At 46.2% G+C, this 12337-nt stretch overlaps 1 protein-coding gene across 1 annotated transcript; it reads left to right on the top strand.

The window, feature by feature from the left end:
• The first annotated feature begins 791 nt into the window (after positions 1 to 791).
• Positions 792 to 9675, top strand: nipal3 (NIPA like domain containing 3). The gene is made up of 11 exons (XM_084450641.1): positions 792 to 942; positions 1255 to 1323; positions 1654 to 1825; positions 4039 to 4098; positions 4392 to 4537; positions 4735 to 4831; positions 5190 to 5325; positions 5508 to 5596; positions 5954 to 6017; positions 6796 to 6890; positions 8059 to 9675. The coding sequence occupies exons 1-11, from the start codon at positions 898 to 900 to the stop codon at positions 8235 to 8237; spliced, it is 1152 nt and encodes a 383-aa protein (XP_084306767.1). The 5' UTR covers positions 792 to 897; the 3' UTR covers positions 8238 to 9675.
• The last annotated feature ends 2662 nt before the right edge of the window (positions 9676 to 12337 follow it).

The raw sequence follows: 12337 nt of genomic DNA, 5'->3' as shown, positions 1-12337 counted from the left end.
TGAGTATAAAAAAATCTTCAGATGTGTCTTTCCTTTGATGTACAGCAACTCAGGCGTGAGTGCTGCTGGTAACAGCCTGCCTGCCTCAGAAACAATGGTGAGTGGCGCCCTCTGCTGGGCAGCCTTGGTACCTCTGTCTGACAAGTCCATCATTTACCATTAGACCAAAAGCCCTTCAAATCACCACTAACATTATGACTCCCTCTGAGTAAAATATCTAGTGTATCTCAAGTTATCCTCACCTGTCTGTAGTACTGCTGAGTGTGCCTATGCCTATCCTATCTATCATAGGATAATGCTACAGCTCTCAGATTCAGGGCAGATATGGGCTGTTTGATGAGGTACAGCTCTTCATACCCGTAGTTAGTCAAAGCTTATGTAGAGCTCCTGTTTTATAGAGGTAGAAGTCATCAGTGTGCTCCTGCTAGTGGGCTCACTGGCTTCAGTAGATCAAGGTTAATAACATATATAACATAGATGAAGGTTAATAACATATAACATAGATGAAGGTTAATAACATATATATATATATATATATATATAGCATAGATGAAGGTTAATAACATATATACAGTATAACATAGATGAAGGTTAATAACATATATATAACATAGATGAAGGTTAATATTAAGCAATAAACTCAGAGTTCTTTATAATGTCTATGGCTGTGGTGCTATGGTAGTACTGTGGCGCTGTGTGGCGCTGTGCGTGAAAGCATCACCCGCAACAGGTGGACCAGATCCCGGAAGTACAGATCAGCTGAAGATGGCGATGCCCTGTGGTCTGACTGCTTTTGATTAGACCTGACATGTTCTGGGGGAAATGATTTGCCTAACATGAATAGTCCTACGTTACATCTGTTGCTGTTGACCATTAGTCGATTTCCTCTTTACTAGAATGGACTCGACAATATATACCAGGGTGGAAGGCCATTCATACACGGTGAGAGATTCGTCGTGTCAAGTTTGACTGTAACGTTTAGACCGAATAATATCCTAAATAAGTCGATTGACCTTCGCGGTGAAATCTTTACATTTATTGCTAGTTCCGTATTAGGGTGCAAGCGACCAAATCTATAGCAGGATCTGTGATCGGTGACATGAATGTTTATTTTCTCAAGCGGTTCCACTAACTTACTCACTATAGTAACGTTTCTCATTTTAGAAGAATTTCACCGACTGTTGTGTGTGTCGTCCACGAGTCATCTTGTCAGTCTTTGTAATAAACATCATTCTGTTTTTTGTTTCATTGTAGGATAATCTCATTGGGACGTTACTGGCCATCTTTGGGAATGTGTTGGTCAGCATTTCTCTGAGTATTCAGGTGTGTTTAGTCTATCTCTGTTGGTCTTTGTTATGGTAACATCTTTCTTTCACCTCGCCCTCCAGACCCGTTTGACAACACGTCTCCTATAGTCTACAGTAGGCTGTCTTCCTCCTGCATTGACACAAGTTACTATTGTCCTCTTCATAGTAGAAACAGATAGAGACCACCACATTTTTCCTTTAATATCAAGCCATAGGATGTTGATTATCTTGTTAGAAAAGCATATCTATCCCTATTGGCTATAAAACAAACACCTATTTTACATGATGTTTTATGTCAAGGAGACACTGAACTATAAACCTCTCTGTTCCTGTAACCCGTGTCTAGAAGTACAGCCACGTGACACTAGCCGGGACCAAGGACCCGCGGGTCTTCTACAGAACCAAGACCTGGTGGGCCGGCCTGCTCTTGACCACACTGGGGGAGGTGGCCAACTTCACCTCCTACGCCTTCGCTCCCATCGCCCTCCTCGCCCCCCTCAACGCCGTGTCTGCCATCAGTGGGTGGTCCATACACACAACACTACTGAACACTCTACAAAACACTGTACAGAACACTACTGAACACTCTACAGGACACTACTGAACACTACAAAACACTGTACAGAACACTCTACTGAACACTCTACAGGACACTACTGAACACTCTACAGGACACTACTGAAAACTACATGACACTACTGAACACTCTACAGGACACTAGGGCTGGGAGTCCGAACTTCGGGATTCGAATATAATTCGAATATTGACAGAAATACTGGTATTCGAACGAATATTAGGCAGCCCTTAATATTCGAACCTGTTATAGGCATAATTTTTTGTAAATGTGTTGGCTAGCAAACGTTGCTTTTGATTCAGATTCAGAGGGTTTTTCACGCCTGGTGAAGTTGCAATCGCGAGCTCATTAGCAAGGCTATTGGACACCTGGGCTCCTGAAGGAGGTGACGTTAGTTAGCACGCGTTCCAGGCAACCCGTAACTCGTGTTTTTCCGACCTCCTACACGTGAAAATGCTCTGGAATGGCAGTCAAACCCGTAACTTCCCACCCGTGAACTCGTACAGATCGATGTAGGCTACTGCCATTCCAGAGCATTTTCACGTGTAGGACGTCGGAAAAACACGAGTTACGGGTTGCCTGGAACGCACCATAAACCCAAGCATGTAGTCATGCCTAAACACTGACTAAACTCTTAGTTGCTACTAGTTAGTCGCATATTAGTTTGGTGTCTAATTTCGGTTGCACCACGGCAATTTAGGCGTTGTCTTAACTAGTAACTACTAACTAGTTACTAAAAAATAGTCGTTGTATGACTGTGACGGCAGGATCCAAATAGCCAATCGGTAAGCAAGTCAAAATGTAAACAAGGAGGTTGATCGCCCTTACCCAGCCCTTACCAAGGAGCTTGGGCCGTGTCCGAATGTCCATATTACATACTATATAGTACATACTGCAACTCGCCTACTACATGCGATTTAGTACATACCTGTACTACTCCACGAAAACATGTTTAGTATGCGAGATAAATGAAGCATGCTTCACGAGTCATCCAGTGAAAGCGACGGGCTCCGGCTCACAACAATATTGAGCTAGCCAGGCATTTGAGTTGGTCATCCAACACGCTCGATCCTCACCTTTCTGTATAATCCCAACTGTGAAATGGATGTGATAATAGTCCACAAAATATTCTTCCTTTGCCTCGTTTAGCACCAGCTGCAACTCTCCTCCAAATGCATTATCTTCGTTAGCAAGGCTAACGTTGCACTCGGTAGCTTGTGCTTATTATTATTATTATTATTATTGGGGTTGGTGCTTGTGCAGTGGAGGGGTTCTTTTGGGGGAGTTGGAGCCGTTGGATTGTTATGCTTAAATGATCCTAGCCAGCTAGTTTGATAACCTTCTTTGATTCAGACATAGCGTAGGCTGCCTGGTACCGTCCACTGACCAGTTGCTGGTTAACTATGAGAGGCAGGATCCCAGCCGACCGTTGCTTCCCCCCAACCCGCAACGGAGGGTTATCAGCTGGGCTGGGACTCCCCTCGCAGTTAATCTTGATATAACTAAGACATCTGATAAAAAAATCATTCTGAAAACATCATTGCTTATCGATATTGCCTATGATACAATGCCCACTAGTGGACAGAATGTGCACAACTTTATTTTAAAACCTAGGTAGGTCTTTCTGTAAGAATTTAATGGTAAAAAATATTATTAATAATAATTCGAATATATTCGAATATTATTATTAATAAATAAACGAACTTCGAATATGATTTTTGGGCAAAAGTCCCAGCCCTACAGGACACTACTGAAAACTACATGACACTACTGAACACTCTACAGGACACTACTGAACACTACAAAACACTGTACAGAACACTCTACTGAACATTCTACAGGACACTACTGAACACTCTATAGGACACTACTGAACACTCTACAGGACACTAGTGAACACTCCAGAACACTACTGAACACTCTACAGAACACTGATCTGTTGTTGCTCGATGTTGGAGTTAAGACTGAAAATGACCTTTGAATCAGAATTATGTTGAAATAATTCATACAAACAAAATAGGGTAAACAAAATATTTTAAGAAGTAAACAAATTTGACTTGGAACTTGGAAATCAACATGATGCGATCATTCTCTGATTGATATGAGCTCTAGTAAATAACATATTTTTGTTTGTTATTTTGTTGTTTGTCTTTTCAGCCAGCTCAATTTTAGGTTTTTTATTCCTGAGAGACAAATGGAAGCCAAAGGAGTTTTTAAGTAAGTTGAACCCCTTCTGAGGTGAGAGTGGAGAAGGGCCTGTATAGAGGTAGGCCTCAGCAGCCTCTGAGAACACTGGCTCTGCTCAGCTCTCTCCAGGCTGATGTCATGGAAATTATCAGGTCACTATGCAAACACAGCGCTGGCTCCACTACGCACATTCACCTGCTGCACAACACCTGCCTAGCTTCATATCGCTGTCTTGAAGAGTGCTGCGATGATGACATTGCTGTGTGTGTGTGTGTGTGTGTGTGTGTGTGTGTGTGTGTGTGTGTGTGTGTGTGTGTGTGTAGAGCGCTATGTGCTGTCCTTCCTGGGCTGTGTGCTGGCTGTATTTGGGACCTACCTCTTTGTGTCGTTTGGGCCCAACTCCCACCAGAAGCTCAACGCAGAGAACATCGTGAAGCACCTCATAGGCTGGCCTGTGCTCCTTTACTTTGTAAGACCTCTGAATCCCCTGTGTGTTTTTGTTTGACGCTCAGTCTGCTAAATGCCTTACTTGTCTCTTATTGTATCTTATCTGTATCTCTTATTGTATCTGCTAAATGACTGTAATGTACATGTAATGTAATTGTACAGTCACTGCATTGTATTGTTTTTGCTATTGATATGATTTGATTGTGTTGTTGTTGTCAGCTGCTGAAGATCATCACGTTCTGCCTGCTGCTGTACTTCTATAAGCAGCGCAGAGCCACCAACCTGTGCGTCATTCTGCTCCTGGGAGCCATGCTAGGTACGACCGCAGGAACATGGCTAGAACAGCCTGTCTCCCTACACAACAGCTATTACAGCCTGTCTCCCTGCACAACAGCTATTACAGCCTGTCTCCCTGCACAACAGCTATTACAGCCTGTCTCCCTGCACAACCTCTATTACAGCCTGTCTCCCTGCACAACAGCTAGTACAGCCTGTCTCCCTGCACAACAGCTAGTACAGCCTGTCTCCCTGCACAACAGCTAGTACACCCTGTCTCTCTCTCTCGCCCCTGTTATACACCGCTGATGTTCCGGGAACTGCTGTGTAATGTGGAATGTTTATGCAGCGCCGTCACTGTGCCCCGCCCCGCCCCTGTGCCCCGCCCCTGCCCCCAGGCTCAGTGACGGTGATCACGGTGAAGGCCGTTTCAGGCATGGTGGTCCTCAGCATCAGAGGAAGCCTGCAGCTCGGCTACCCCATCTTCTACATCATGCTGGTCTGCATGCTGGCGTCCGTGGTCTTCCAGGCGACGTGAGGGACTCTCTCCCTTCCTCCCTTGCTCTCTCCCTCTGGTAGATATGTCTGGTAGATATGGAGCTCTCAGCTGCTCTGTCTGGTAGATATGGAGCTCTCAGCTGCTCTGTCTGGTAGATATGGAGCTCTCAGCTGCTCTGTCTGGTAGATATGAGCTCTCAGCTGCTCTGTTCTCACAGGTTCCTGTCCCAGGCATGTCGGCTGTATGACTCCTCCCTGATTGCCAGTCTTAACTACATCCTGTCCACCTGCTTCGCAATCCTGGCAGGTACCAGTATGCCTTACTGTCTCTGTCCTAACCCTGACCCTGACCCTGACCTGACCCTGACCTGATGCTCACTATGCCTGTCTCTGTCCTAACCCTGACCTGATGCTCACTATGCCTGTCTTTGTCTGCTGACAATGTAACCTTTAAATATTAGGATTTTGAGCAATGTATTAAAATTTAAATATTGCGATGTTGAGCAATTTATATAATAATATGATTAATAGGGATCATAGGATCATGATTATTATGATCATAGGGCCCTACTCTAATAAGTTGATGCCAGTTTGGTGTGTATGGAGCCACAGGTCTAGATGGTGTGATGACTGAGCTGTGTCTCTGTCCCCATGTCCTCCTCAGGAGCCATATTCTACCTGGAGTTCAACCATGAGGACGTCCTTCACATCTGCATGTTCTTGCTGGGGTGAGGGATGTGATCTGATAGGCTACATCCAGCTATAACACACCCCTGACATCACTATCATCCAGCTATAACACGCCCCTGACATCACTATCATCCAGCTATAACACGCCCCTGACATCACTATCATCCAGCTATAACACACCCCTCATCACTATCATCCAGATATAACACACCCCTGACATCACTATCATCCAGCTATAACACACCCCTCATCACTATCATCCAGATATAACACACCCCTGACATCACTATCATCCAGCTATAACACACCCCTCACATCACTATCATCCATCTATAACACACCCCTGACATCACTATCATCCAGCTATAACACACCCCTCATCACTATCATCCAGCTATAACACACCCCTGACATCACTATCATCCAGCTATAACACGCCCCTGACATCACTATCATCCAGCTATAACACGCCCCTGACATCACTATCATCCAGCTATAACACACCCCTGACATCACTATCATCCAGCTATAACACACCCCTGACATCACTATCATCCAGCTATAACACACCCCTCATCACTATCATCCAGATATAACACACCCCTGACATCACTATCATCCAGCTATAACACACCCCTCATCACTATCATCCAGATATAACACACCCCTGACATCACTATCATCCAGCTATAACACACCCCTCATCACTATCATCCAGATATAACACACCCCTGACATCACTATCATCCAGCTATAACACACCCCTCACATCACTATCATCCTGTCTGTATCTGCCATGTCTCTCTGTCTCTCCAGATGTTCTGGCTGCTTCTTGGGTGTGTTTCTCATCACCAGGAACAGGAAGAGGACCAAGGCCTTTGAGCCCTACGTCACCATGGACATGGTGCAAGGTGCTTAATTCCCCCTCAACACCGCAACACTGACATGATGCCCAACTACTGCTCAACACTGACATGTTGTCTAACTATCCCTCAACACTGACATGTTGTCTAACTATCCCTCAACACTGACATGGTGCCTAACTATCCCTCAACACTGACATGGTGCCTAACTATCCCTCAACACTGACATGGTGCCTAACTATCCCTCAACACTGACACGGAGCCTAACTATCCCTCAACACCTCAACACTGACACGGTGCCTAACTATCCCTCAACACCTCAACACTGACACGGAGCCTAACTATCCCTCAACACCTCAACACTGACATGTTGTCTAACTATCCCTCAACACTGACATGGTGCCTAACTATCCCTCAACACTGACATGGAGCCTAACTATCCCTCAACACTGACACGGAGCCTAACTATCCCTCAACACTGACATGGTGCCTAACTATCCCTCAACACTGACACGGAGCCTAACTATACCTCAACACTGACACGGAGCCTAACTATCCCTCAACACCTCAACACTGACACGGTGCCTAACTATCCCTGAACACCTCAACACTGACATGGTGCCTAACTATCCCTCAACACCTCAACACTGACACGGTGCCTAACTATCCCTCACCACCTCAACACTGACATGTTGTCTAACTATCCCTCAACACCTCAACACACACGGAGCCTAACTGTCCCTCAACACCTCAACACTGACATGTTGTCTAACTATCCCTCAACCCCTCAACACTGACATGGTGCCTAACTATCCCTCAACACTGAAACGGAGCCTAACTATCCCTCAACACTGACACGGTGCCTAACTATCCCTCAACACTGACATGGTGCCTAACTATCCCTCAACACTGACATGGTGCCTAACTATCCCTCAACACCTCAACACTGACACGGAGCCTAACTATACCTCAACACTGACACGGAGCCTAACTATCCCTCAACACCTCAACACTGACACGGTGCCTAACTATCCCTCAACCCCTCAACACTGACATGGTGCCTAACTATCCCTCAACACCTCAACACTGACACGGAGCCTAACTATCCCTCAACACCTCAACACTGACATGGTGCCTAACTATCCCTCAACACTGACATGGTGCCTAACTCCCCCTCCACAGCGCTGGTTTAACTGCCCATTGTGCTGTCCTCCAGGTATCCCCACCATCCATGACCATGGGGTCCAGCCCGACCAGGCCGGCTCCTTCTCCTACGGGGCCCTGGTGAACGAGCCTGTGGCCCTCTCCTCGGTCCCTGCTGCTCTGCCCCTGGACCAGGTGCAGCTGGTGGTCCACACTGGCCCCTACCTGTCGGCTGACCGCAAAAACAACTGAGGCTGGGCACTTAGAAGTGTCTTCCTTTCAGAAGTCCCGCTCATGGACACACACACGACATGGAAATACACACACACACACACACACACACACACACACACACACACACACACACTCTTAACTCACTCACTCCAAAGACTGGGTGGATTCATAGCCACTTTGATCTGGGTGGATGTCATATTCACTGAGAGGAGAAGTCCTGCTGCCTTCCTGGCTACAAGGTGGCGTTGCAACCAAGAGTGGTGCTGTATCCCCAAGTTGTTGTATTACCATCATGGACAGACCAAGGACTCTGGGTCACACCAAGGACACTGGGTCACACACCTACCGTTGGACAGAATGTGCCTTTACGCATACGGCCTGCCTACTCTGTCCAGTGAGTCTTACCCGGGGACTGACTGCTCATGTCTACTGTCCCTCCCTGTGCTGGTCTCTTGGACTCAGATGAAGCCTGGTCTAATCTCAGATGACCTGTAGGAACCTGCCTGTCTGACCAGGATGGGGGGTTCAGCTCTGACCATGTCTGTCCCTTCTGCTGTCTGACCAGGATGGGGGGTTCAGCTCTGACCATGTCTGTCCCTTCTGCTGTCTGACCAGGATGGGGGGTTCAGCTCTGACCATGTCTGTCCCTTCTGCCGTCTGCCTCTGGGCGTCTGAAAGCGCTCTACTCACCTCTGGGCGTCTGAAAGCGCTCTACTCACCTCTGGGCGTCTGAAAGCTCTCTACTCACCTCTGGGCGTCTGAAAGCGCTCTACTCACCTCTGGGTGTCTGAAAGCGCTCTACTCACCTCTGGGTGTCTGAAAGCGCTCTACTCACCTCTGGGTGTCTGAAAGCGCTCTACTCACCTCTGGGCTTCTGAAAGCGCTCTACTCACCTCTGGGCTTCTGAAAGCGCTCTACTCACCTCTGGGCTTCTGAAAGCGCTCTACTCACCTCTGGGCTTCTGAAAGCGCTCTACTCACCTCTGGCTCCTCAGAAGCTGGACTACCACTGCTTTTGACAGAACATGGTTGCAACTGTTTTCGTCTTAATTTATTTTTTAAAGTTAAGTTTTACTGTGCCTTGTAATGTAGCTGAACTCTGAGGCAACAATGGTTTGGTCATGCTGTTGTTGCCACATAGACTTACAATAATAATAATAATAAGCATTATTATAATAATGCACAGACACAGCCTTACATAAGTGATGAAGTGGAGGGAGATGTTGGATATGTTTGTATTTATTGAGTTTGAATGCTTTGTTTTACTGTGCTGGACTGGACACACTAGAGCACACTGTTCATTATGTGGATGTGGTGTAACGCTGAGGTGGGGTTCAGTATGTATGGTACCAGTATGTGGGGATGGTGGGGTAGGATTAGGGATGGACTGGTACTCCGCTGGGCTGGTGTGTTGGTGGTGTACCAGACTAACAGAACATGTGATAGTAGTTATGGGAAAGGACCAGGGGGCGAATTCTCGAAAATGTTCTTATGACAAATCATAAGTTGTTTTGCAGTATATTTCAAATGCATAAACTTCGTGTGGAACAGAACTTCAAGGATTCAAAAACCGGTTGAATTAACAATTTATTGAGCATGCCTATTACATGGGGTCAGAACTACAGCAATACTGAATTTCTCATAGAGGGGCCGCAGCTTTTAAACTGTCTTCAAGCCAAGAATCATATGACAAATACATTTGCATACAGAGAACGTTCAACACCAGATATTATCACAAAAGATCAACTAGTCTTCTGAATGCTCAAGGTATCAGCTGATCTTTGCCCCCCCCCCCCCCTTCGGACACGGCGGCTACCTTGGTCCTTCCTAGAATCGTGTTACAAGACTGTACTCACTTCAGAGGTGACCTAATGGCCACGCTGACTCAGAGACAAAGACAAAGGCCCTCTTTTGAGCCTTGAATTAACACAGTTACAACTAGTTGAGGTTTATTCATTATTCTATAAAAATGATTACTACATGAGAGTAATACAGACATGTGATTAATGTAATACAGTGTAAAAATATACTACATATCCCCCCTTTGAGGCGTCTTAATGCCTCGACACAACACTATACAAAACAAAATCCTGAAGACACATCACACAGCAACAAAGCTATCCAGGGGCCAGAGGTTACTAGCACATAGCCCCTATCGAAAGAGAACAGCCCCTCAGTGCTCTCATACCACATCACAGGATGGAGCAATCTTCAGACATCAATCCCCCATGTGGTGAAATCCTCTTTGACACCCAGATAACAATGTCCGTAGCAAGATGGTAAGCTCACCCCGTCAGAAACAGGGAGTATACTCCAGGAATGTCCATCCATGACCCTCAAGTCATTCGTGACCTAATCCAACTCCCCACAGTCCATAGCAACCTGTACGACCACATGACATTTGTTTACATGTGTTGGTTCGATTACACAAATGACCGTGAGAACACAAACCGGACCAAAAAAAACTGCAACAATGTTGCAACTTCACTAATTTGGTCTGGTCCTTGGTTCGGACTTTCTGGTGTGATCACAACCTCAAATTCACTTTTCTGGGACCCCACAGTATATGCGGTGCCCTTTAAGAGAGTATACCTCCCTTATTGTTGAAGTATTAGTCTCTCTCGCTCTCTCTCCCTCCCTCTCTCTCTCTCTCTCTCTCTCTCTTTCTCTCTCTCTCTCTCTCTCCCTTTCTCTTTCTCGCTGGGCCTGTATGGCTGCTTGTTTTATAAATAACTTGGCCTAGATTACATGAGTTGCATTGTATGGCTGGGCCAGCCGAATGAGGTAGAGGTGGGGCAGAGTCCATAGCTGGAGGTGTGTGTGTGCGTGTGTGTTGGGGGGGTGGGGCTGGGAAAGCCCACCCCCCCTTCACGACCACAACAAACACATAACATCAACAACAAGCGTCTGAGGTGTCTCCTCTGAGGAGTCTGTGATGTTTCACACGTTTCCACAGCATCATCATGTTTGACATCTTCACATAGGCCCACTGCAGAGGGCTGGTTCTCCTCAGAGCAGGGCTGGCTGCAGCATCACCACAGCTCAACTAACACTGCAGTTTGCTGTTGAACTTTCTCTCTCTCTCTCTCTCTCTCTCTCTCTCTCTCTCTCTCTCTCTCTCTCTCTCTCACTCACTCACTCACTCATATCACACAGACAGTCTCATATCACACATAGCACACTCAGAGAAAAAGGTACTAACGCTTGTCACTGAGGTGGTGCCTTAAAGGGCAATGCTCGTTTTTGACAACCTGGACCTTATTTACGACATATTATAAGAAGTTTGACTCACCGAGATCACTTTTGTGTAGTTCGGAGGCCTGTAGAAGAAATTTAAAATCCAGCGCGAGCCAGTATATCCATGTAATGACGGTGATCGGGGCACCGAGAATGCAGTTTCTCAAAATCTATTTTCGGCCGCTAAACGGTTGTTTTCATCAATCAGATTGGATGAATCGACAGTTGAGATTCCTCAACGCGAGGCATTGTTTCGGTTTTCAAATACGGGGTCTTTAGCCTCTGTAATATGATCTTTACACGCCTTTCCCCACTTGCTCCAGCACGCATACGCACAGGCCAGCGCGCAGACTGGCTATTCTCCGGCTCACATTCTCTGCGCTACGATCGGATTGTTGCTGACGAATGACGACGACAATATTCTCGGCACCAACAATGATCGTAGCGCAGAGAATGCCCCGATCACCGTCATTACATGGATATACTGGCTCGCGCTGGATTTTAAATTTCTTCTACAGGCCTCCGAACTACACCAAAGTGATCTCGGTGAGTCAAACTTCTTATAATATGTCGTAAATAAGGTCCAGGTTGTCAAAAACGAGCATTGCCCTTTAAGATTATGAATGTAGTACAACCCCAGGACCTACAGAATACTACAGCATGTAGTACAACCCCAGCACCTTTAGAGTACTATACCATGTAGTACAACCCCAGCACCTATAGAGTACTACACATTGTAGTACAACCCCAGCACCTTTAGAGTACTATACCATGTAGTACAACCCCAGCACCTATAGAGTACTCTACCATGTAGTACAACCCCAGCACCTACAGAGTCCCACACCGTGTAATGATGTCCTATGTATCAATGCCTTTTTTTAA

Source organism: Borostomias antarcticus (assembly GCF_949987555.1).
Source record: "Borostomias antarcticus genome assembly, chromosome: 16".
Taxonomy (NCBI): Eukaryota; Metazoa; Chordata; class Actinopteri; order Stomiiformes; family Stomiidae; genus Borostomias; species Borostomias antarcticus.
Note: the sequence above shows the minus strand (reverse complement) of the source record. Positions and strands in the feature narration are given on the sequence as shown.